This window comes from Prionailurus bengalensis, chromosome B1 (assembly GCF_016509475.1).
Source record: "Prionailurus bengalensis isolate Pbe53 chromosome B1, Fcat_Pben_1.1_paternal_pri, whole genome shotgun sequence".
Classification (NCBI taxonomy): domain Eukaryota; kingdom Metazoa; phylum Chordata; class Mammalia; order Carnivora; family Felidae; genus Prionailurus; species Prionailurus bengalensis.
Window position 1 is genome coordinate 133,398,343 of NC_057344.1, and position 27,867 is coordinate 133,426,209.

The window sequence follows — 27,867 nt, forward strand, 5'->3', positions numbered from 1 at the left end:
GAAACAAAAGGAAAATACAAAAAATGATTTCGAGTGGTTCCAAGATGTTGTAATTATATTTATCACATAATTACTTTTCAAGTTTCGGGTGTGCTTTAGCATATTTGGGCCAGATAAAATAAAAACACCTTTGCTTTTTTCATGGGGTTGAAGGTCCAGTGGAGCACAGGACTTGTTTTGGGGATGAGCAGAAAGCATGCCCTTATTTCTGCAAGGTCAGAGAAGGTTTCAAAGGAGAAGTAGGATTCCAGTAGCCCTTCCTTGTTCTTTACAAAAGCACACTGTCTGAATTGTTGTCTTGGCAGTTAAAGAGTTAAAAAAAAAAAAAAAAAGAACAATAGCACAGTGAAGCAAGTTTTCAAAGAAATACTTGCAAAATCTTGTGGCTGCTGAGCCAAAGGAACTATCCTTAATTTCCATGACATCATCAGTTATTTTCTCCAAAGCAGGTACAAGGTGATTCACTGAGGTGTGGGAATAAAATATTAAAACTTCTATCCAAGTGAAAAGAAAGTGCTAGAATTCTATTTGTATTTATTTTTAACCAAATCTTTCAAATTTTATGTTGTGTATGTTTGTACAAGTGTATACACACACACACACGCTACAAATATATGGAATACATTAGGGTGTGTTGTCAAAGTTCTCACGTATAGGTGTACATAATCAAAAAGGTTCATTGCCACTGACTAGTCTTTTGTTGATATTAAAGGTATTTGGTTAAAACCCAAACAAACCTGCCACTAACCAGCATACTATCACACTTTTACCATTATTCTCAACGACCTGAACTATAAATATACCCATATAAACTAAAAAAGCAGGGTTTGCAACCTTGGAGTCCCAAACAATAATTGTTTTCTAGAATAGTTTTTAATGTAGATGGACTGCACTCTTCCATCATGTAGTACAGAAATATTTTGAAAAATTCTTCCAGTCTCATGGCCTTTCCTCCCTCCTTAAATAGCGAAATGTCTTTGTTACTCTGTTATTATTAATGTATTGAGACTCTGGGGATCAAGAGCTTACCTACAGGAATTGTGTGATGTGACACAAGCCATTGTGCATCAAGGTGGAATGGCTTCCACACAGTATTCTGGAGGAATTCTTATTTTAAGTAAAAACTCTTTATGAAGAGCACATGCATGTAGCTTGAGAGGCAATAGAAGAGTGGCTAAGAGGGTTATTGTGAGGATTAAACATACTTCTGTATATGAAAAGCACCAGGAACTGTGTCTGACACACATAACTTCTAAAGTGTTAGTGATGATAATTATTATTATTGCTCGTGTTAATATTTGTGCAGTATATATCTATATAGTTCTTTTCAATGTCTTAAGCATTCTTTTATTCAAACATGAGGATTTTTTCTATGTTTAAAACATATTAATAACATATTTCAGAAAATATTTTTCCCTATTTTGCCAACTAATTCTAGTGATGATCTGATAATGACTTGATGTAAATGCTTCACAAAGCCCAAATGAATTTTTGGTTGCTGGGGGCTGGGGGAGAATAGTGGCCAAGAAGTAGGGTAACAGAAAAGGGCACCCTGATAGGATAATGCATCACTTAACTGAGATTTCAGAGGGGCATCTCTATCATCAGACGGAGGATGATGGTGGAAAGGATGGACTTTTAGGCATGTAACAAACATGTCTTTATATGCTTCAATGTGTAACAGGACTCAGCAAAAGATTACGTGTTCTCATTGATGGGAGAAAAGTTTGCAAAAATGCATTTCTCTACAGAAGCCCCTGGAAGGAAGTGATTAAGCTGATGTGGAAGGGAAACCATACTGAACAAGTGTAAGAAGTTATAATAGAGTCAAGGGCACGCAGGGGATCTACAAGGTGTCATAGTCTCGACTCTATCCTAGCTGCCTTCTGGTTTCTTGCACCGGATACAGAAAATGTTGATGGTCCCTCACTTGTATTTTGTACACTGTGGACTATTTTCAGGAAATTTTAAACTACAAGGAAATTTTCTCTACCACCCCAAATATTTTCAATATGCTTCTTCTTGCTCTAACTTTACATATGTGCAGAAAAATACAAATTAATTTTTGTTAGCAGTGAAGAAAAATATAATTAACAAAAAACAGAATAGACAAAACATTGTTTCCTGTGTCCCATCTCATATGGCATGCCAAAGCCAAATGTGAATTACTAAGTTATTCTTTTTTTATGTCTTGGAACTTGTGTGTATCAGCCCATAGCGATCACTTTAATTTTTTTTCAAGTTTATTTATTTATTTAAAGTCATCTCTTAAAGTGGGGCTTGAACTCACAACCCTGAGATGAAGAGTCGCATGCTCTTCCAAATGAGCCAGCCACATTATTCTGGTTATTTGTGTGGCTAATTGATAGCTTATTATAAATACCTCTCCACTTCTATATTCAGAAGGGTTACTCATACAAAATGAGAAAATAATTGGTAACACTGAAGTTGATATATAGGAAAGAGAACTTTTAGATTCTCCTTCAGGAATATCAGGATCCACAATAGATAGAGGAGATAGATCAAGGACTCTAATTAACATGTTTTTATAACAGAGTATGGAATTTTCTATTATTCTCAAACCTACCACAACAATCACAACATCCAGACAATTCCAGAAACTTCTGAAATAGTGTAGCTTGTGAATGCGTATTTCCAGTATCTCTTCCACCACATAGTAAAAGATAAAAAAACAAAAGATAATCTCACAGGCTGCCAGGAAGAAATCAAAAGTCGTGACATAGCGGATCAACTTTACAGGCTGAAATTGCCAAGATGGAATCACACCGCCTGTTGCTGGAAATTCAACCAATAACCTGCATTACAATAAGAACAGTTAAAATAGTAACAACAACAACAACAACAACAACAACAACAACACATGGATGCAGCCAGGAAAGGACATCCATCTACTCTGTCCCTGTACTAACAGGTCCTAAAATTGTAACCACAAGTCACCTCAAACTAGTGGCAGAATATTTTTGATCACAGCTAACAGCTGTGTTCTTGTACAATTCTGTGCCCCCAAAAGAACAAGGCTCCCCAAGTCCTCATAAAGAGATTATTCCTCCTCAGTTTCCCCTTTACTTTTCTGTTACTTATACTGCTCAAAATGCTCTATAGTTCTTTTTTTTTAATGTGGAAGTTAATCAACAAAGAAGCCTTTCTAGGACTCCTATTAAATACAAGTAATCCTAGTAGGCATGAAGAACATAAGAAATATAACTCATGCATTCAAACATGTATGGCCTGTTGAGAAATAGGATGTGTGTGTGTGTGTACATATATATGTATACACAGACTGAGCTTCTCATTCATTCACTTGGTAACACCTAACTGGCATTGAGTAAGTTGTTCTGGGGACTATTCTTGCTTCCCTTCCCAGAGCCTTATAGTTAATAGGTGCTCAGTAATGTCTGATAGTCTAAAACAGTAACACAGATTTTTTTTTACATTCATACTGATGGCACCGAATCTTAGTGCTTTAGCATATTTGAAGTGAGGATGTTTCTTGCCAACTTCCCATTTTATAGGTGTCACACTGAGAGAGTTAAATGATTCACTTAATGGTGCAGTTCCCCTATCAAACTAGAAATAGAATATCTACCTCCTTAATGTTAAGATTCTGAAAAGACCTTTAGTTAACTACCAGGTGTAACCCTCTCTTCCGTTACAGGATGGATAGCCACACCCAGAGCCTGAGTATCTAAGACTCAAGCATGAGCAATAATCAGGTCCAGGCAGAGACAATGGTAAATTAGAACTGGTCAAAGAAGTATGAAAATTTTTCCTTCCTCTTCACTGTCAATCACTGTTTTTTGTTTTTTTTTCTCATTTGATGTGTTGGAGACCAGGGGCAATAAACAAAAACCTGGGAGAGCAATACAGAAACAGCGAGCCTCGTGATAGCCTCGTGTAAATGTGGAAGGCAGAAAGTAGCTTGTGTGTGTGAAGTAATCTCTTTTTGTCCTGTTCTGGCCCTGCATCTGTTAACTTCTCCAGAAACGTAGGCAGCAACATACAGAAAAGAAATAATTGCCTTGACAATATTCACTCTTAAAGTATGGGAAGGAAGTGAAAGACATACTCAAGACCTTCTATAAATAGATATTTCCTTAAATGTCAATCAGAGTTGACTGCCTGAGTTGACTGTTTTTATCCTCTTTCTATTTGCCCTGAAATCATTAGGACAAGTTCAATAATAATTGCAATCATTATTCAATCATTTCTAGTAATAGCTGTTATTTGACTTAATGTGACATCATTTCCTGTGAAAGTTGTTAAATAAGTGGTCTGGGAAAATCCAACTGGCCTTGTAAAGCAGATTTGAGTTTAGCCTCAAAAATGATCACAAAATAAGGATGAGAATTCATGCTTCTTATTTGGTAGGTAGATATATGTGAAAGTAAGTCATGCCAGTGATGTCTGGGTGTTGCTGATACATTCACCAGGAGGATTAAAGTGGGTGCACTCTTGCCCTGTTCTGCTTTTTTCTTTTTTTATAGCACATATTACCTTCTAACCTACTATTTGTTTCTTTTGTTTATTGTTTCTTGTCTATTATCTATCTCCTCCTGGTTTAACACAAGCTCTGCTAGAGCAGCTATCTTTATTTTGTTCACTGATGTGGCCCAAGTGCTGAGAACAGTACCTGACACATATTAAGTGTCCAATAAATGTTTGCTGAATAAGTGGATGAATGAACAATAGGCCCCAGACAAGCCAGTAGGTCTTTGTTAGTTTCCTCACTGCTAACCAATGTGATCGTGGTGGCAATGTCACAGGATCTGTAGAAGGAATTTTATGTGCCTTTGGTGAATCTCAGTGTTAGCAGGTACCTGGGTATCCTACTGAACCTAGGCATACCCTCTGACTACTGTGCTTGTGTTCTGATAGCATGGGCATCATTTGAGAGTGGGAAGCTCAGGGAAACAAGTCACTGTTTGATGGCCAGAGGCCATGGTAACAGATCATATAGCACTGATCATTATAATGAGTAAAAAGAGATGTTAGCAAAACATAGTGCTTTTTTTCTGAGAAGGTTCCAGCTTTGGGATAAACCTGGACCAGTCTTAAGGTTCTTTCCAACTCATAATATTCTAGGATTCTAGTTCCCTTTCCCCAAATATATTTATCCCACTGAGCCTTTGGTTTTCACCCTTCCCTTGCTGTCAGCTCTGATCTTTGGCAGTCCTTTAGCCAGCCGGAGGCAATGGTCTCCTGGTCTATCTCAAGACTAGGATGTACATACAAAGACACTGAGGTGAGAGGGACCAGCGCCCTTGGTACACACCTGATCACACAGAACAGGTTAATGTTGGCGTTGTATACTGAAAAGTCAATAAAAGTTGCCCTGGTTCCTCGGTCCAGCCAGACATTGTTCTTGAGGCTAGCGACCTGAGCGGCTGTCTCCTCTCTTGTTCTTGACAAATCCAGGTAATAGCCAGCTCCACTATAGGTTGCAATCATTCCCCAGTGGCTACTCCCATTCAAGTCTTCTTCACTTGTGTATATCCAACTAATTAAAACATGAAATGAAAACAAAACAAACAGATAAAATCAGTGGAACACTTGTGGCATTTATAAAGATAGTTGGGGGGCACCTGGGTGGCTCAGTCGGTTAAGCATCCAACTTCAGCTCAGGTCACGATCTCATGGTCTGTGAGTTCGAGCCCCGCGTCGGGCTATGGGCTGATGGCTCAGAGCCTGGAGCCTGCTTCCGATTCTGTGTCTCCCTCTCTCTCTGCCCCTCCCCCGTTCATGCTCTGTCTCTCTCTGTCCCAAAAATAAATAAACGTTAAAAAAAATTTTTTTATAAAGATAGTTGGTTCCTGGTGAGATAGAGTATGTAATAAATAACTGTAAATCTTATCAAGCTGGGTAATGTGCTTGGAGTAGTGCTTCATAAATGTCTTTCTTTCTTTCTTTCTTTCTTTCTTTCTTTCTTTCTTTCTCTCTCTTTCTTTCTTTCTCTTTTTTAGAGAGAGCACAAGCAGGGGAGGAGCAGAGAGATAGAGAGAAGAGAGACACAGAGAGAGGATCCCAAGCAGGCTCTTCACTGTCAGTACAGAGCCCAATGTGAGGCTTGAACTCACAAACCAAGAGATCATGACTTTGAGCCGAAACCAAGAGTTGGACACTTAACTGACTGAGCCACCCAGGTGCCTCTAATTTTCTTTTTAAGTTTATTTATTTATTTTGAGAGAGAGATAGTATGTGAGCAGGACAGGGAGAGAGAGAGAATTCCAAGTAGGCCCTACACTGACAGCACAGAGCCAGATGTAGGGCTTGAGCTCACGAACTGTGAGATCATGACCTGATGATTCAATCCCTTTACACTAAATCTAGCCAAAACCTAGAACCAGAGGCTTAACCAACTTAGCCACCCAGGCACCCCCTTATTTAATTCTTATACACTTATTATCCCCCTTTTAGGTATGAGGGTCCTGAAGCTTAGTGAGGTCAATTCAATCTCGATGCTTTTGAAGGTATTGTCAGGAGCCTACACCAGGACTATCTCTAGAACCTGTGCTATTAGCCCTTAGTTTATGTAGTTGCCTTCCCTAGGTAACTATACTCAGGGGCTAGATGACTCTAGGCTCCCAGAGAAAACTGCAGCCAAGAGGTACAAGTTCATCAAGTACCACTGTTGGCAACTGAACTAAACAAGACTCCACAGGGCATTTGGGTGTTTAATCCACAAGTATTGAGAGAGGCTCTCTTAGGAACCAGACGCTTCTTTCGCATTAACAGGGATATAAAGATGGACCAAGTTCCTTTCCCTGTCACATTTATAGTAAGTAGGAAGATAAAAACTGTAATTAAACAATTAAAATACAAGGTAGATGGATGATAAATCCAACAGAGAAGTATAGAGAAATTGCTCTGGCAGATCCTTGTCTGGGGTCCGGCGACAGCAAAGGTGCATAGAGAAAGCTTTGGGAAGAAGCTGCAGCAGACCTGGGCTGTGAAAGATAAGTAGGATTCAGGCAGGCTTAAGTGGCTGAGAAGGGCATTTTCAAGCCTGAGCCAGGTGAGGCCGGAGAAGTACAAGGCATCCAGCTGGTAGTTGAGTTCAGCTCCCATATGATGAAGAAAGAAACGTTGAAAGGTAGACTGTGATCAGATTGTGAAGAGCAAGCACGAAGGAGTCACTGAGGGAAGGTTTCTGAGAGGCACTGAACGGACTTCCTCTGGTGGCTGCAGGAAAGACTGGAGTGGTGAGGAATAGACAGCTCATGTGCAGAAAAGTTGCCATAGCAGGTCTGAGATGGCCCTTTATTAGGAAGGCCTGCTTGCAAGGTTGGGCCTTGGCTGTTCTGAACCTTGACTAATAAACAGCTCCCTATATTGACATAAAACTTTGATACATAAGAGTGGCTAACTGTGCCTAGCCTGTCTGTACAAACACAGTGGCTTATGCTCAACACCTTCTTTCCTCCTGGGAGTCTGGGATTTGGGTACATGCCAGACAGTGGCTGCCTATGTGATCAGGAGCCGATAAATACCTCAGGCAGTGAGTCTCTAATGAGCCTCTCTGACAGATATTGTTAGGACTCTTTACTGGAGGAATTCGGCATGTCCTATGTGACTCCACCAGGAGAGGACTTTTGGAAGCTTGCACTTTGTTTCCTCCAGACTTTGCCCCACATGCCTGTACCTTTTTCTGCTTTTGCTTTTATCCTTTCACTGCATTAAACCTTAGCCACAAACATGACTAGATGATAAATCCTGTGAATCCTTCCAACAAATCCCTGAACCAGGGTGTGGGCCTGGGGGACCTAACACAGCTCAGTTAGCAGTCTCTGCAATAGGCCAGACATGATGAGGCCTGAGCCAGATCAGTGATAGGAAGATAGGAAGACAGACAGGAAGGACAGAGATAGGACACTGCAGTGACCATCAGAAGAACTTGGCCTCTGATTTGGAAGTCGGGGCAAGGGAGAAGTGACATCTGAAAAATGATTGGAGACTCTTTGAATAATGCAAAGGAGAACAGACCCGATAAGAAAGTGAGGAATTCAGTTTGGTCAGACTGAATTATAGGAGCTGGTGGGACATTGGTGGGATATAGTGTTATTTTTTGTTTTCTGTCACTAGAACACAAGCTCTGTGAAGACAGGGGATTTGTTTCTGTTTTGTTTCTTGCTGTTTTGTTGCCCTAGCCAGCACCAAGGGCGTTGCTAGAAAAAAGAGACCTCACTGGGAAAATGCCTGGCACAAGTAAACGCTCGGTACATTTGATGAAGAAATGATAAATTATCAAATAGGGATGAGAGAGGAAGTCAACTGAGTGTCAAGGGAAAAAATGTACAGAAAGAAAAGATCTGAATATAGAATGAACGTAGGAATAAGACAGAAGTGGGAGGGGTTAAGAGGAGGATTACAGAATGAAGGGAACTCAAGCATCACTCTCAGAAGTCACAAGAACGAGCAATCAACACCGCCAAGTTCTGCAGAGATGCCACATGCGATGTACATCAAGAATGGGTAAGTGGGTTGGCAAACTCAATAAATCCACTGGTGGCTTCCAAGAGAGATGTCCAAAGCACAGGTTTAAGCTTTAAGGGGTGAATCAATGGTAAGGAAATGGACGTGGCGAGTGAAGGCTATTCTTGCCGGAAGTTTGGAGTTCAAGGGAAGGAGGAATGGGAGTAATTTGAGAATAGGGCAGAATCAAGGGGTGGTTTAGACACATGGCAGTCCATCCATGGTAGATGGAAATCACCCACTCACCCATGCCTCCAGCAGACATTTACTGAGTAGCTTGAGACAGCAGGCAGTGCTCAAGGCTTTGAGAATACAGCAGTGAACAAAATACAGTCCCCACCCTCAAGAAGCAGGAGTGCTGATAAGGAGCTGATGGTGGCAAGGAGCCACCCTAACAGTGTAATTAATAGAGAAGAAGCAATGTGGTTTAGAAGAAACATGGGTTTTGGAGTCAAACTGGTTTAAGTGCTGTGACACTTTGGGTAAGTGAGCTTCAGTTTTTTCATCTACAGAACAGAGATGACACCTATTTTCAGAGTTGTTTTGTGAAAAGCAGATGAGATAATGCATGAAATCCCTTCTTAACTAGCGTCTGGTAGTGGCTGTATCCATTTCTCTCACTAATGATATGAAATTGAGTAAAATATTAGACAAGGTACCATAGTTTAAGGGCAGAAACTAGAAAAAGGAGCAGTAGACAAAATCATTACCAAACCTGGAAGAAATGTCTTTGGGATGATTCAATCCCTTTATGCTAAATCTTCTGACGTTTACCTAGTTTGTTCCTTACAGACCCTGGGACTAAATAAAATATGCATCGGATGATAAACAAAGAATCTGATCATTGGAGAGCTGTTTGCCCCCACTGTATAATTGACAAATCTGGAGTGTGGGTGTCTCAGTTCCCAAGAAAGGGATCTAGGGGAACTGACAGAATTAGGTTAGAAAAGTTTAGAAGACACTTCTAACCATAATGACTCACTCAGGGGCAGTGACCCTAAGAGGGCCACCTTGGGACCGCTTGAGAGCTCTTCTTAAATCTTTATAGTAACTACCATAATTCTAAAAGTAATGACTATCCTCCCTTAATACACAAGATATTTTAAGTATGGTTACAAAAGAATACCAAAAATCCCTGCAAATACCCACAATGACAATACATACTCAACATCATAAACACATCTTTGAGAGGACAGGCTTTAAACCAGACAAAAAACTGCCTCCCAAGCTTATTAGACACTTTAAATAACTGTACTATGAACAAAGATATATTTGTAAATTCTAGTAAGATGAGAATTTCTCTACCAGAATAATTTCCAGTAATAACCTAGTGAATTATATCAATGGATCTAGAAAAACAGGAACGAGTCATCTTAAAAGAAACCACCAAAGGCCCAAATAGCCTCTTTCTTGTGGGCCATGTGTCAACAATTTAGCCTGTTGAAAAATTTGTGTGCAGAAATTGAAGGGGGTAAAAAGTAGAGAAAACCTGAGAAACCAAAAGTCAGTTTGGCTATCGCCTCAACTGTAAGCACTGAAGGCTCACTTACAGCATCTTCTCCTTGGTTGGGGTTAGAGAACAAATGATGAATGAATGAATGAATGAATGAATGTATGTCAGTGAGAGGCAAGGACGCATGGTGACGGGGCACAGACACTTACGCTGTTCCATTTCTTGGACCGAATGGAGCCCTGTCTTCACTACTGACAGAGTAGACATCATAGCACTCTTTAATCTCATCTCTCAAGTCCTGGGGGATAGAACAGGACCCGTTCCTGACTTTGAGCTGCCGTATACGTGGTACGCCTAATAGGAGGTTCTCGTAGTAGATGAAGCTCCGGTTGTCTGCGTCAGTATTGTTGCTGGGTTGTGTCTTCCAGTAAAGCCCATCCAATAAGGCACCTTCTGTGAACTGAAAGTGAAGGAAACATTGAAAAAAAATTTTTTTAACGTTTATTTATTTTTGAGAGAGAGAGGGACAGAGACAGAGAATGTGGTGGTGGGGGGTGGTGGCACAGAGAGAGAGGGAGACACAGAACCCAAAGGAGGCTCCAGGCTCTGAGCTGTCAGCACAGAGCCCAGTGAGGGGCTTGAACTCACGGACCATGAGATCATGACCTGAGCCAAAGTTGGACGCTCAACGGACTGAGCCACCCAGGTGGCTTCACCCCGTGAAGGAAACATTTTTTGAAAAGTTCTTTGAAAAGCTCCAAGCTTAGCGGCTTGCATTGCACTTTCCTGGAATGTTTGCATGACCAACAGTTTGGCAACTCTGTGAACATGGTAGCATGACAAGAGTGGGTCTCTCTGTCAGAAAGATTAGGGTTGGATCTTGCTCCCCTGCTTACTAGCTGTGAGGCCTTGAGCAGGATCCAACTTCGAGCCAAGGTTCCTGCATCTATAATACTCATTAAAAAAATATATATCCATTTTTTTATATGGTTGCTACCCTTGGTGCCTAGGACTAAAGGTGGGGGGTGTGGTTTACATAAATCCACAACTGTGATCATTTTACTTTTCCCTTATTAAAATAACATCCCACACAACCATGGTTCCAAACTTGCTTGGAGAGGAAAAGACTACAGTTTTGATTACCAGTCTGCCATCTGGTGGATCTTTTAAGTGTCTGGACTATTTTGTCATATTGTGAACTCTAACTGCCCCTGCCCCTGCTTTACCATGGAATTGTGTATATGTGAGAAGTCTCTCATTAGTGTGCCTGTGGGGAAAAAGAAGCTGTTTCTCAGTGTCTTACCCTTATCAGACAATCAACAGAGATGGATTGCTTTGCTCTGGTGAGGTAGGGAGAGATTCATATTATATAAGAGTGGCTTTGGATGCAAGTATTTGGATGCCAAGATGTGTAATAGACTCTAATTCCTGATGCCTAATTAGGCATCAATATTAATGGGTCCACATGGTCCAGTTTCCTCTATCTTTACAACCACCAGCTCTGACCCTAGCATTTAATAAAAATTTTAGAAAGCATCTCTGCAGGAAGAAACAATTGTTTCCTTTCTAATTTCCCTTCCAATTTTCCTAGGTTCTGAGCACCATACCTCCCAGATCAGTTTAACATTTTTCCTATGGTATCACTCATAGCTTATCCTCTGCTACTATGTTGGATCTTGTGCAATTTGGGAAGGCTGGATTGAGTTTCACATTAGAGATCTCTGAAAGAAAGTGCCTGCCTTATATCAGGTGCTGTTCTAGAGTATATGCCATCATAAACAAGGAGACAAAAGACAAAACAAAAACAAACAAAAAAGAAAGACTAAATAACCAAATTTTTCCCTTATTAGGCTGTATATCTAGGAGATACTCAACAGATATTTATTGAATCAAGAATGGATGAATGAATTATAGACTAGGGTGAAGAAGTTCCTGTCAGGCTAGAAAAGAAGCCCATTTTTCATACTCCCTAGCCATGTGTAAGCATGCTGAGTCTTAGTCTCCTCATCTACCACCCGGGGCACAACATTAGCACTTACCTTGTGTGGTTACTATGGCACTAAAGAAGGTAAAGTATGAAACACTCAACATGCTGCAAGAAACATACAAGATTCTCAACTGGACCATAACTTCCAACAACTCACCATAACCTACATCTCACTCGGTGTTAGGCACACAGTGGGTCCTATATATACTGGTGAATTAATTTATGAAGCCAAATGAATAATTTTCAATGATAAAGAGGTACTTTGAAAGTCATTTACAAAAACAAAACAAAACAAAACAAAACAAAAATAGAAAAGTCATTTGTAAATACCTTCCAGAAGTCTTCCATTGAAGAAAGAGTTTTAAAGTTTGTTTTCTCTGTTTTGGACACTGGGGTGTCCAAGAAGAGTTGTGACATTATCCGGGTGTAGTAGTACACACTGGAACTCATCATCCCATAGGTCACTGGAACACAGAAAGAGCCACATAAACCCTGTGAGGGAACCCACACACTTACCAGTACACTCCCACTGAATGGGTAGGTATCCACAAACAGTCTGCTCTGTCCCTTGCCTTCCTTCCCTTCACCATTCTTCTAGGATCTCTCCCTAGCTCTCAAGCCTATAAAAGAAATAAATTAACATTGGCTTATGTGAAACAAAACTGGCTTACTAAAGAGCATTAAGATCAAGTGCCTTTACTTGACATCTGGGACATGGCTATTCAACTTCATCTCTCCCTCCCCACCTAGATCAGCCCCTCAACACAGGGAGGCTGATCTGCATGGGTTCCTACTGAAGCCATGCTGAGTGTCTCGTCCTGAGGCTGTGCATATGCTGTTATTCTCTCTACAATAAAACAGGCAGGCGATTCTCTGTTCTACATCAATTCTCCACCCTTCTCTGCTCTGCATACTGTGGCTGACCTCTACAGATGGTACCACATAGGCTCCCTTGACCTTTGACATCCCATGCATTTGGCCCATAGGGGGCGGAACAGGAAATGGGGGGGGGCTGAGGAAAAAGAGATTGGGTTTGTTTCCTCCACCCCTCCTCCATTCCCTCACCACCTGGATGCACTTTGGCAGGGGACCCTCTAACCTTGGCCATAGTTGCTGGGGGAATCTCTCCTCCCACAGCCATACTGGGTTCATGCCATGCCACTCCCTCCCCTTGTCCCTTCAGGCCTGGAGGTGGTAACTGTTCTGAGGGCCTCACTCCCCTTGTTGGTTCCCATAACCCTGCCCCACCTTTGGACATAGGGCCTTCATTAAACGTTCTTTAATTACCACTTTGAGTTTTCCATCCCTTTCCTGGCAGGATGCTAGCACAGACACATCTTCCTCCCATCTACCTCCCATCTCCCTACCTCCCTTCCTACCCATCAAATCTTGTATGGAACCCTCTAAACTCAAGCTATACTCCTTCCATAAAGATTTTCTGATTATATCAGCTCATTCTGAATGGTCCTAGAGGGAGGTAGGAAGATAACTTACAGGTTATCCCTGTAATCCCTTCACTAAAAGGGGGATTAAGTGCTATTTAATAAAATCTCTTCCTCATATAGTTCACTTCTCCACCTGAGCAGCATAGATAATTAAGATTATTTAAAAAGAGGAGCAGATAATAGTGATTCAAACATAAGTGTGTTTTAGAGTCCACCTCGAGCAGTCAGTGGATCAGTAAATACATACAATTATGCGGCGTATCTATTTTATCTGGAGGGAAAGGAATGTTTTCCAGTCCCCTTAGTTTTAGGCTCCCTCACCTGTCCTCCTGCAACCCACAAATTAGGGTAAGAACATTCCTCTTCAAGTGCTCCATGACTTGCCACCTCTCAAAACTGTACTGGGCCACAGTTAAGGGTTTAGACTTTTAATCCATTCATATTTATGGGACAGAGTGCTTATGAAGATAAGCAAGGTGTGATCTCTGTCCTCAAGAAGAGAAGCTATTAAGTATCCCTGGGAAGAGCATTGTCCAGCCAGCTCCCATAGAGGGGTGGACAGGGTACAATAAACTCTACAGAAGCTTTCTGTGGATCCAGAGACAGCTGAGGGAACAAAGCTGATATGATGCTAAAGAAAAGAAGTGAAGGATGCCCGAAGCTGAATAAAAAATTATTAAGTTGATTTTTTCAGTTAACTTGAAATTTGAATTTGCTTTGGATTGACTGATTAATATAGATCATTCTCAAATTTTTTACCTGTGGGTTTTATTGTTTAAAAAGATTTATGACAGATGATTTAAATATTTTGATGTATAAATATGCAATAGTTCTCTATGTATATAAATGTGAGTATTTTAGCCACTGATTAAACATTGTAGCTCTCTTACTTTCCTATATTTTTAATATCGATTGCTTTTGAAATTCTCAGGACCTGTATGAAATTTCACGCTTCACTAAAAGGGAAGTGATGCGTCCCCTTGACTATTTAGCACCATCTGTCAGACATCTAGAGAAACAATGCCATCTAGCTTTGAAGGGATGATTATTCTAACACATTGAATCAGCGAATATTAACTCAGTTCCTCCCTTGTACCAGGCCCTGGGATAAGCCATGGGATATCTTTTTTATTTTTTAATTTTTTTTTTTTGAGAGAGAGAGAGAAAAGACAGAGACAGAGAGCATCTACAAGTGTGTGCCCACAAGTGGGAGTGGGGCCAGAGGGAGATGGAGAGAAACTCAAGCAGGCTCCATCCTCAACACAGAGCCCAATGCAGGGCTCCGTCTTACAACCCTGAGATCATGACCAGAGCTGAAATCAAGAGTCAGATGCTTAACCAACTAAGCCACCCAGGCACCCTCTCCATGGGATATCTCTGAGAGACAGCTTCATACACTCCAGGAGTCAGCTGTACCATGAGTCCATATTAGGAAAAGTTCTGTGTTAGGGAGCAAGAAGTACTAGCAAACAAGACAGAGAGTGAAAATGCGCAAAGCTGTCAACATTTTGTAAGAGCACCTATGTGGCATCTCTGAGATGTGCCTAAGAGCATCCCTTTCACCCTCTCTGTGCTGAGGGAGACAGGTGCATAAACCAGTCTGGCAATCCAAGGTGAGGATTACAGTGAAAGAGGTGGGCCTGGACTCCAGCACAGCTCAGGGAGGTGGGATAGTTGATAAAGGCTTCTCACTGGATCTGCCTCTTGAGCTGATCTTGAGGGATGAGGAAGAACTGAACAGACCAAGAAGGTGACAGCCTAGGTCAAGGCCTTTCTGAGACTCACAGTGGTGTGGTGTGGTTGAAGTAACAGAAGTCATAGGGAGTGGCAGGTCTGAAGAAGGTAAGCAAAGACTGTATAATGTCTTTATTATGTAAAGATTTTAAACTTTATCTTGAAACTGAGGGATTATAGCATGTTAAATGGAAGAGTGACCTGGGTTAATCTGGTTTCAGAGACAGTAATCTGGAGCAGTGCCTGGGAGTCCTAAAAGTGCAGATATTAGATACTAAACAATGTTGTCTAAGGTCACTGAGTCATCTTAAAACTTAAATAAATCTTGTCACTTCTCTACTTAAAAAACCCAGCTTTCCACTGTAAACCCCTTACAAAGCCTACCAGACCTATAGGGTCTGGCCCCTGACTACCTTTCCATCCTTATCTGATAGTACTCTCTTTAGTAACTGTCTTCAGTTTCTGGAATGTTCTGAGCTTTTCCTGCCTCAGAACCTTCACTCATAAAGTTCTCTCTGCATCTGACTGGCTCCCACTCTTAATTTAGGTCCCAGAGAGGCCTTGTCTGTAGGGGAATCCTCCTCCCCGATTGTCTTGTTTCATATTACTTCTGCATTTAAGGGCAGGGCCTAAATCTGTTTTTAATTAAATTACTGAACAGTTGACTGAATGAATAAATGAATAATCCAGGACAGAGATGATAAAGGTTAAAATAGGAACAACAGTGATGTATGAAGGAAGGCAGATTCGAGAGGCACTAAAGAGGAAAAATGAGAAAAGTGAGGGAAAGCATCTAGAATGACGTGTAGCTTTGGGGAGAGGCATCATGTGGGTAATGTTCACATTAACTCAGAGAGAACATGAGTGAAACAAGTTTGGATGGGGAGGATGACGGGTTCAGGGTTAGGAATGTTAAGGATGAGATTGCTAGGAGATACACCAGTGGAGATGCCTGATAGAAGTTGGCACAATGTTTGTAGTTCATGAGCAAGGTCTAGGGGGGACCTGGAGTCACCAGCATCAAGTACCAGTTGAGAATGTGGAAAAGATCCCCGAAGAGAAAGCCAAAGATCCAGTTGCAGAGAATACACTGGCTAAACACATTTCATAAGGAAAAAAACTAAAAGTGAATAGAGCAAGGAGAAACACAGAAAGAGAGGGAGTCCTAGAAGCCAAAGAGAAGCTTCTAGAAAGCCAAATGCCAGAAAAACCTGAAAAGAGCTCTAAAATTTGGCAATTAAGAGGTCCCTAAGTGGGGTGCCTAGGTGGCTCAGTCAGTTGAGTCTTTGACTCTTAATTTCAACTCAGGTCATGATCTCATGGTTTGTGAGTTTGAGCCCCATGTTGGGCTTTGCGCTGACAGTGCGGAGCCTGCTTGGGATTCTTTTCCCCCCTTCCTGCCCCCCCCCCCCCCGCCTCGGCTCCTCCCTTGCTTGTGCTTTCTCTCAAAATAAATAAACTAAAAAAAAAAAAAAAAAGGTCCCTAAGTGACTTTGGTGAGGCCTTTCAAGAAGTAGAAGTGAGACCACAGAATAAACAAGAGAGGTGAAAAAACGTTACTAAAACCTCCAAATATTTTAATTCAGTTTTGGTTAAAATTTGAAGGAAATAGTAAGTAACACACTGAGATGGAAATCTTTGAGGGATAAAGGCTGACACAGGTGCTTTTGCGAATGACTATACTGAGCTCGTATTACTTCTTCTTTTGAAACAAGAGAAAGATATGTAGTATTAATAAATGTTATCACAAAGACATAAAGAAGAGAAAGCTATGCACATGGAGTACAGACTATGTATAAATTAATATTTATAGAAAAATAAATACACATTTCTTGTCATGTGGTTTTTGTTCAGTTTACTGAAAAGGACAGAGAGCTTTGTGGGCATAGGCAGTCTTTAACAGTTACTTTCCATGGACTACAGCCTGTGATCTTAGGACTGAATATGTTTGCTGTGAGAAGCTGTTGGAATGTTTGTCACCGGAAATTGAACTAGCTTCCCACCAATGTGATGATTAACCCATGGCCTTTGATTTCCCTGACCTAGTTATCAACAGTGAGTCTCCATGGATTCTCTTGCAATGAGGAAAACTATCTTGATTAGACAACCATCCTTGCAAGATTTTTACAAGTAAAATAAAATATTCATTTCCTTTTTATTGAGATATAATTGACATATAATATAGTATAAATTTAAGGTGTACAATGTGTTGATTTGATACTATTAATTTCTTAAGAATTTTTTAATTTTAGGGGCTCCTGGGTGGCTCAGTTGGTTAAGTGTCCGACTTCGGCTCAGGTCATGATCTCACCGTTCATGAGTTTGAGCCCTGTGTCAGGCTCTGTGCTGACAGCTCAGAGCCTGGAGTTTGCTTTGGATTCTGTGTCTCCCTCTCTCTCTGCCCCTCCCCTGCTCATGCTCTGTCTCTCTCTGTCTCTCAAAAATAAATAAATATTGAAAAAAAAATTTTTTAATAAAAAAATTTAAAGAAGCATTTTTTAATTTTAATTTTTTTAGAATACTAACATTTTTTTAGAATACTAGAATATCTTCTTCCAGAGAAGAAGAAATGGAGACACACAGATTACTTCTTAGAAGGGCTCTTCCTGTCCTAAGATACATCATGCTATTTTAGGACAATGTTGTTCATTTCTCCAATTTCATTACTTCTTTGGACACTAGTGAGTTTAAAGTTAAAGACTTTCCCACAATAACTGATTACATTTTCTACTCTATGAAATATGTTCTATTTTCTACTCTGTAAAATATTTACTGAGGCCTTGGTGTTTTTCTCAGTGACTTGTGGGTTACAAATGTGGTAAGGTATTAACCCTTTGTAATATTTCTTGTAAATATTCTTTACAATTGTTTTCTGCCTTTTAATCTTATCTATTTCTGTGACATGTACAAAAACTACATTTCTATGATGCTAACTCAACTAACTTTTCTTTATGATTTCCATTATAATGTCTAAACATAGGAAATTTGAGAAACTTTAAAGACTGGAGGGAGCAGAAAAAAAGAAGAGGCAAATGTATTTTTATCACAGATTCACCAAAGACTTTTTTTTGCCGTTTCCAAAGATCTTTAATAATATTTATTCCTTTCCTTAACTTTAGCATCTAAGTCACACAAAGAAATACTCTTACTATTTATAACAGTAACCCATATAAAAATAAATATTTTGATGGTAGATTCATAGCAACCTTAGGTTTCAAGTAAGAATAAATTCTAAATTACAGAGAAAATAGGATTACCTAGTCCCCATGTTATTTCTCTCCTCTGGGTTTATGCAGACTGATTTTAAAGATACAAGGGCTTAGAACTAACACTGATAAAATGGAAGATAAGCTTTGAGGGACACTTAGGCTCAAATGCTCAAACAATTAGAACCTATACTTCTTAGAACCTACTGATGAAAGAGTTTGGCCGCGGTCAACGATCTCTGGGAAGAATTTTGCTTTTACTATTCTCACATGACAGTACCTAGGATCTTTTGGTGTATTATTCCCAACCTGCACGAAATCTTTCAAAATAAGTATTTCACAGATACAGGAAGGTTAAATAACTTAGTTCAAGCTTACCTACTATATAAGTAGTGGAGCTGGAATTTGAACTCAGATCTCTGTTGATGCAAAAAAAAAATCTATACTTTTCCTACTGTGTCAAACTGCCTTCCAGATCCCTATCTATTTCATATCAAGAGCTTCCCATGTGCAAGGCATAGGGCTAAGTACATTCTCTCATATACCCACAAAGTAATGAGTTTGATATTATTGGCCATCTGATATTGATACTGTTGGCAAGATTTTAAAACTAGCAATTAAAGAGATGGTTTCTGAGCAATGGGGAAAGGGTTCAATCACTAGGAGCCAGTAAGGCATTGCTAGGAATAAATCATGTCTACTTATCTCATTTCCTTTTTGATTCGGCCAACAGCTGATAGCAGAAGAATGATGGAGTTATTCAGATGGGCATTAATAAGAAAAAGTCTTTCTTATTAACCTATTTCTTGAACATTCTGACCTAGATGATAATATAATTCAGTGAACTCCACTCAAAGAGCTTTCACTAATGGATGATGCTCTTAGACCAAACTTTTTTTGATTTATTATTAATTAATCAGGATAAGAACATGGATGATATCAACTCTATTGATCCAGTGAAGCCAAGAGGAACAGCTGATACTGACATGAATGACTCCAGATCCAAGATAATTTCAACAGATTGGAATGATAAGCAGGTGCTAATAAGATGGAATTTAACAGAGCTGAAAGGGAAGTCCTTTCAGGACTATGTTCCAGGAAGAAGTGTTCAAATACTAGCTGGGGGACACAGTGATTTATAGTTTGGGGGGAAGAGACTGAGGAATCATTTACGTAAAGGGTCAGGTGATGGGAGGACGCAGGAGCCACAGCTTTGTATCTGAATAAGGACACTCATAGTCCCACTTTTTCCATTCTTTCATCATGAGGTTCCTACTATACTTTCTTTCTTTTAAAGTTTATTTATTTGAGAGAGACAGAGACAGTGCAAGTGGGGAAGGGGCAGAGAGAGAAGGAGAGAGAATCCCAAGCAGGTTTGGAGCTGTGCAGAGCCTGACACGGGGCTAGAACTCACAAAACTGTGAGATCATGACCTGAGCTGAGTTGGATGCTTTAATGGACTGAGCCACACAGGCAGGAGCTACTGTACTTTCAAAGGGACCTGATAAACAGAACATGTGCAGGGGGAATTTCTATCGTGTGGGTACTCAAAGGCATATCGCCAATGACATGATTAACAGTTAAAGGAACTGAAAAGGCTTAACCTAGAGGCGTCTTAAGGGAGACTTGAATGGCTGTCTCCAAACTTCTGATAGGCTAAATTGGAGAACTTGGTAAAGGTACTTGGTAAAGGTGGGCTTGGAGGGGGCACTAAGAGAGGAAGTTAGACAGGGGTAGACTTGGCTTCATATAAGGAAGAACATTCTAACATAGCCATAGAAAAATGAAATGAATTATTTAAAAGAAGTAAGTCCCTTAACTTGAAACTGTTACTCAATCAGACATAGGATGCCTGACCACTTGAGAGGAACGCTGGAGTGCAATTTTAGCATTCAGTGGAGGTTTGATCATATGGTTGCTAAGATCCCTTCTTAACCAGAGATTCTACAATATTCTGAAAATAAAACTTTGCCTATGTAAAATATGTAGCTACTGGTATAAGAAAAAAATGTGATTAGTGTGAAAAAGAACAAAAAAGCTTTAAAAATTCTACAATAAACAAGAGAACCCTAATTATATGCCTTAAGGCATGTTTCCTAAAACTCTAGCTATTTGGTTTATTTATCTGGCCTAGATCCCAAACTTGTCAGTGCATCTGAAAACTCACTTCTCTGGGACACATCTAGAAGGCTCTGATTTAGCAGATCTGGGAAAACGGCAATTTAAAAAAAAATTCTCTTGGTGATTCTGATGCTCAAGCAGTTGGTATGGGGGCGGGGGGTGGGCATAGAAAACCTAGACTTACTTACAGGGATACTTACATTTTGCATAAGACATATATGTATGTATGTGTCTATGTCACGCTTAAAAAAACTTAACAATGATCCCAATCAACCTGTTAATATTTAAGGCCACTGTAGCTTAATATTTAAGCTCCTATGCAGGGAGCAAAATCTCCTTCAATATTCTAAGCTCTAACAGCTTAGAACATAAAAGTTAAAGATACCACATCTCTGCCTTTACAACTTTTATTGTAATGAATAGATCTTTTCAGGCTTTTTAGCATTTCTATCGTAGATAGAATGTTTTAAAAAGTAATGACAGGGGTGCCTGAGTGTCTCAGTCAGTTAAGTGTCCAACTCTTGATTTCAGTTCAGGTTATGATCTCGCTGTTTTTGAGTTCAAGCCCCGAGTCGGGCTCTGGCACTGGCAGCATGGAGCCTGCTTGGGATTCTCGCCCTCTGCCCCTCCCCCACTCGTGTTTTCTCTCTCTCCTCTCTCTCTCTCCCTCTCTCTCAAAATAAATAAACTTAAAAAATAAAAATAAAAAATAATTAATGACATTTCCTTTCTAAACAAGTAACAGAAAAAAACCAAGAAGATGGATGTTGTTGACACATACAAACTTTGTAGCTTAAATAACTTCTTTTTTGCTTAAGTTCCCACTTGGAAATGCAAAGTCTCAGAAAATATAAAAAGAAGTCATTCCCTGTTAAAGCTCGTCAAGAGCTGACTAGCATTAATAAAAACTGTGTGTGGGAATAGTAAATAAATCAGTATTCAATTTCTTTTTTTTTTTAATTTTTTAATGTTTATTCATTTTCTGAGACACAGAGAGAGACAGAGCATGAGTGGGAAAGGGGCAGAGAGAGGGAGACACAGAATCCAAAGCAGACTCCAGGCTCTGAGCTGTCAGCACAGAGCCCAATGTGGGGCTCAAACTCATGAACTGCGAGATCATGACCTGAGCCGAAGTCGGACGCTCAACTGACTGAGCCACTCAGGCGCCCCAATCAGTATTCAATTTCTTAAAATTACAACTGAAACTTAAATGTTTCCTCAATCCTTTATGTTCAACTTAGAAACCTTTTTTATTCCTTTTATAAATCTGATAAATTCAAAACGCTTTTTGCACTTAGTCAACTGAATTCAAGGTGGTCAATTTTAATGTACTAGGAATGGCATTATCAAACTGTTGATTAAATTTTGATTTTTTCCATATAAAAAGAAGGGGAGTCCTTTCAAGATTGGCGTTAATTTTTCAGCATTTCTAAGTGTGCACGGTAAGAATGAACTCCTTTCCCAGGAGTATGGTAAGAGGTCCCGGTTGCCATAAATCTGCTTCCTTGTCTGTTCTCATAAAAGGCTTTCGAGAGAACAGGACAGGACTCCCATCATTCAGTGCTCTTTGACTGAGAAGATAAAACCCATTGTCTATGACCTTCTGGACTCTGAAGCAAATGGTTTCTAAGACTTGTTTCTGGCTAAGTCTGGACTCCCCTCCTTTCCCCAAGGACGCATGGACGTATGAAAGAAGAGAAGAAGAAAGAGGTGAGACTGCAGTAAGTTTCCTTAGAGTACAGGTCCAGTGCTCACTGAAGATTTGGAAGATATTAAGAACTAAATGAACACATTTAACACATCAAAATCCAAAAGACTGGGACTTTTAAATATGTATATGTATATCCATAAAATGTCACCAATATTAGGTGACATTATTTGTATTTCCTGAAAGTTACACTTGGAAAGCCGTTTTGCTAAAAATAATTCTTATGTAGACTTTACATTAATTGATGTAAAAATAGTGACTGTGTATTTACCAGGAAATCTAATGCAAAAATCCTTTTACTTGGTTTCTTGGTGTCTGGCAGTTTGCGAGACGCGTGTCATAGTGAAAATGGTCACAACTGGCAATGAACTGGCCAGATAATGCTGAATTTTAATTAACGTTTACCAGAGGAGAGAGGAGGGCTTTACTAAATTCTAAATTGAAATTGAAAACAGAGAATTTCTGAATTAACCCCTCTGATGCATACACAATTCCCTTCAATTATAGTTTTGACAGGTCAAATATTTTCAAAACTTTTCTTTTAGTAGGAGGAAATGTTCTACTTACAAATGCATAAGACTATGAGAAAAAGGAGGTATGTGGCCAGTTCCCGTAAAACACTTTTAAGATACTTCTCACGGTTAGTGTTGCTTTCTTCCATGAGTCTTGTTCCCCAGAGACCTTTAAAATAATGAAAAATATGACATTTTATTTTTCAAATAACGAACGGCAGAGAAAACATATAAAATAAATAGCATAACCTTTCAGGGAGATTCTCTTGCACTTTTTTTTGGCATGCTCTGAATGTAACTGGGAAATTGTTTAGCAGGAGTGCCTTTTACTTTAGAATATATCAACCTCTACTGTCCCCCCAAATATGCAAATCACAAGGCGACAATCTGATCATTGTCTAAACTCCCAATCCTATTAGAAAATGGCTTAATAAAAATTTAGGAAGAGAACAGGAAATGAGGGCAGCCTAGAAGAGCAGATTAAATACTTGTGCAAACACATCACCTCTTCCTGTGTGGGGGGAGGACGCAACCTGGCAATTATCCTATTACTGAACCGTTAGTACATGATGTAACTACATGGCACATGATACCTTTCAGGTCACCCTGATGAAAAGAAGGGCTGGTTGGACCATCATTTCACTAGGGGAATATCCATTTAACTTCTAGCACACTGGCATAAAATCTCTCTACTCTGTACCCATCTTTGTCCTTTAAGAAACTCAATGCTGACTGACTACACTAAACATGCTAAGCTTAACAGATTTTTAAAATGCTAATTAACATATCATCTTTAAATTAAAAGCAACAATCATCCAACTTTTCTCTCTCTCTCTCTCTCTCTTTGAAGAAAGAGTAAAATCAGCAACCATGTTCCACATTTTAGCAGATGGAAAAAGTGTTCGGCTGGCTAAGTGGGATGACATAACCCTCCGTGAGCTTGCTGGAGGCAGTTACCGCAGTTTTGGACTCAGCCAGCAGACAGACATGGTGGCCATCCAAAACCCCCATTAATGAACAGTGCGGTAAAGTCACATTTCTGGTTACTTGGAAGAGACTTAGTATTTTCCAAAAAAGACAAACTTCTCAATCCTCTCAGTTAGATTAGGTCGGCTATGAATGGCAGCCAACCTGGCCCCTGCATTCTGCCTCACACTCCTATTCCACAGAGTTGAACCCCTTCAGTCACTGAAACTCACCCAGCCACTGGAGCCACCATGACACCACACAGAGAACAGGGAGAAACGGTATCCAGGCTTTTACTTCATAAAAATGACTTCATCACTAGTGTTTATGTATTTTTTAAGCCTTAGAATAATACATTAATTTTACTCCTAAATTTGGATATTTCATTTCCTTTTCTTTTTTCTCTCAAATTTCCTTTAGGAAAATCAACATCGGAATTCAAAGACACTGTGTTACGCATCACAGGTTTCAACACACGGAAAGTGGAGCATGACTTATGACCAGGTTTGCTTCTGCCAAGATCTGGTAGTTGTCAGGGAATTACTCACTCAGAAGAAATGCAGCAAGCAGAATGTTTGTTCGCTCAAACTCTATCATATTTAAAAATTATTACAAATTTAGATGACATGGAAAATTACAACTCAGAATAACACAGAGGCAGCCAAATATTAGGCTCAGTAGCCCTGGATGCAATCACACTCTTTCTTTGGTTATATTTCTTTTGGAGGCCAGACCTAAAGTATACACATAAGTAGGGATTACTAGTCTCTTTATCATCAGGAAAGATTGTTGTCTTGCCTCACTTGGTCAGTGATTTCACTCTTTCCCATGGTTTATAAACAATTATGCACTAAGGAATAGTCACAGTTCTTAATATTTACAAATGGTATTGCGACCTATAAATAGAAAAACCAAACTCCCATCAAATTTTATTCAAGCTAAACTTGCAAGGGCCTATCGCAATTTAATTCTAGCCCTCAAATGAAACATTTCAAATAAAAAGAAACAAAGTCCCTTTATTTATATTTTAATATACTTTATGCATTTCATTGACTTTTTCTAAGTTAGTCTACTTCCTCAAATGCTTATTGCTTTAAAAATTTCATCCAATTCCCCCACTGGGTGTGTATATAGGGTCTGTCTGAGGACACAGGGACCTGTTTATATTCTGATGGGTGAGAAATGGCTACATCCACAAATAGAAAATAATTGCTGTCTTGTAACCAACTACTTCCATGTTTAGCACAGCTGATAAAATAAGAATAAAGACAGAGCTCATGTCCCAAATGGCAGCATTCTTCAGAATCAGCTGTTGTCTTTTCCCACAATTGGCCCAGCTACAGAGGGAGTACCTGCCTGGCATTTTAGGTACTCACGCTCAGTACATAAAGTGTCTCCAGCTGTTAGGGAGAACATGCTGTGAGGGGGACAATCAGACAATATCCAACTTCTCTCATGTTTAAGAAGGCACTTATTCAATTTCAGAGCCCAAAATTGGAGCACATTATCTAAACAGTGTATATTCCCCTGGGCAGTGGCACTGATATGAATATAGGGGAACTCTGAGATGGAGAATCCAAAACACCAAAGGTGTCTCAAACATAAATAACTGTGAAAAAAAATGTCATTGTTGCAACTGTCTTATTCACATACTTCCAAAACCTTTTTATTTTGCAATATATAAAAAAAAAATCACAAAGAGAGAATGACATAATGAACTCCTCATATTCTTATGTATCTCTGACTCAGCTTCAACAGTTATCAACTCAATGCCAACTTTGATTCATCTAAACCCTCACCCATTCCTCTGAATTTTGAAACTAATTCCAGCTATCATATCATTTCATCCTGAATATTTCAGTTCTATGGTTATAGGACTCAGTGTGGATCATTTGCCTTACACTAACCCCGTCCCATCTGAAATACACTGAATGCTCGTGACTCATTGATCATGACAATGAGGAATAATGAGGAATAATGTGGAATTTTGGAGTCGGCTGTGTTCAAATGAGGGCTCAGAACTGTGAGATCTTATCTAACATCATGAGGCTCCATTTCCTCATCTGAAAATGGGGTAAGACTACCTCTTTGTGGGGTTGCTCTGGGAATTACAATATTATGTGTAAAGCACATAAAGTGCTTGGAAGAGGCCTGTCTACAGCTCCAGAAACAGGTGCAAATCTGAAAAAATGTCCTACTTCTGACATCTAGTTGGTCTAAATTTCAGAACAGTGTAAATGCCCAAATCCATATGAATTTGGATTTCACCGTGAATAGCCTGACCAAATTCTCACTGCATTTATATCATAAAAGAATCCTGTTCTTTTGTGCTTAGATACTTGTGGGCTTTGTTTAGGAAGACAAACACAATCCTTCCTAATAGTTACTTGAATTTCGTGGCCACCTTTAAAATGGGAAGTGATGGGTGCCTAAGTGGCTCAGTCAGTTAAGCATCTGACTCTTGATTTTGGCTTAGGTCATGATCTCATGTTTGGTGAGTTCGAGCTCCATGTTGTAGTCTATGTTGACAGCGTGGAGCCTACTTAGGATTCTCTCTCTCTCTCTCTCTCTCTCTCTCTCTCTCTCTGCCCCTCCCCCACTTGTGTTCACCCTCTCCCTCTCTCTCTCAATAAATAAACATTAAAAAAAAGAATAAAATATTTTAAAAAAAAAGGAAGAGACTTTTTACTACTACTGGGCCATTTAATATAGAAGATTCAGTTGCTACCTTATATGATACTGACTCCTGAATCTTGAATTCTTAGCCTTCTCCTGAGGTCCAGACAAGCAGATACCACAGATAACAGCCAGCTCCACCGTATATCCCACAGATAGTTCATACTCATATGCCCCATGCACTGAGATTTTTCTTTGTCTAGAAACCTACTTGCCCTGTTTGAGTTAATGGTATCAAGCCAGAAACATAGGTTTCATCCTAAAACAGGCCCTTTTCTTAACCCTCATATGGAATTGGTCCACAATTCTGATGGCTTCTGTCTGTCTCCAGGCCAGCTTCCCTCTATCCCAGTTCACATGCCTTGGATGCAGCCTTTTCACCCCTCTGTCTCTTGCTTAAGCCTCTCCTGACCTATTCTCCCACCAACCAGTACTATGCGCCTCACCCCATTCTCTACATTCTTGCTAGAATCATCTTCAGATTGACATGTAAAGCCCTCAAGAGCTCTAACTTTTTAGAGGGAAAAATACCAAGAAGCTACAGGCTTGCTTGGTCTTACTTCTGCTATTTTTTTCCCTCCTTAAATTCTCCCCTCATCCTTCAAAATGTTAACTCAAGTTTCACTTCCTCTGACCTCTCCAGGTAAAGCTGGCCCTCTCTTCATTGGGTCCCTTCCAAACCTGACACCTGGCATTGCAATTATTTACTTACATCTGTTTCTCCTACTAAACTGAGCTCTTTGAGAGTTGGGTGAATGATAATTCACCTTTGTATTCCTAGTACCCACTACAAAGGAGACTCTCATCAAATGTTTGTTGATTGCCCAAATTCTGTTACTAGCATCACCTTTCCACAAACCCCACAGTAGCAACCCTCCCTCAAAAAATTCTCCACGGCTATGGAAATACAAAATCCCATTTGTTCAAAATTATAGTGCAAATAATAAAAGGAAGAAGTGATAGAGTGAGGTTTAGATTAAAAACAAAGGGAAAGTCACAATAGCCGAAAGGTGGAAACAACCCATGTGTTCATCAACTAACGAATGGATAAACAAATGTGTTGTATACATACAATGGAATATTATTCATTTATCAAAGGGAATGAAATGTGGATACATGGTACAATATGGATAAATCCTGAAAACATTACGCTAACTGAAATAAGTCAGGCACTAAAGGACAAATATTATATGATTCCACTAATATGATGTACCTACATTAGAAAAATTCAGAGACAGAAAGTAGAATAGAGGTCACCAGGAGCAGGGGAATGTGGTAATTGGTAGAGTTTCTGTTTGAAATGATGAAAAAGTTCTGGAAATGGACAGTGATCATACAACATAGTGAATGGGAGAGGAGGTATCTATTTCTTATAGTAGCTTAGCCTACCCTGACCAATACAATCAGTACTTTAGGATTTCTCTAGGAAAACAAAAACCCCAAACCCCAAGCATAGGTGTTTAAAATAACAAACAGGAAATGACTTTACCAGGTTGATACATCCATAGAACACATTCAACTCTGGAAATTCAGAAAATTTGATAACTCATGTAAAGTATCAGATTTTAT

General features: G+C 39.7%; 1 protein-coding gene across 1 annotated transcript in view; it reads right to left on the reverse strand.

The window, feature by feature from the left end:
• PKD2 (polycystin 2, transient receptor potential cation channel) overlaps positions 1–27,867 on the reverse strand; it is a 51,184-nt gene that overhangs the window by 19,922 nt on the left and 3,395 nt on the right. Inside the window, exons 2-6 of the mRNA XM_043572210.1 lie at positions 22,712–22,825; positions 12,261–12,394; positions 10,153–10,403; positions 5,294–5,518; positions 2,588–2,816 (exon numbers count right to left, since the gene is read on the reverse strand). Coding sequence (XP_043428145.1) covers positions 2,588–2,816; positions 5,294–5,518; positions 10,153–10,403; positions 12,261–12,394; positions 22,712–22,825 — 953 coding nt within the window. The remainder of the gene's footprint in view (positions 1–2,587; positions 2,817–5,293; positions 5,519–10,152; positions 10,404–12,260; positions 12,395–22,711; positions 22,826–27,867) is intronic.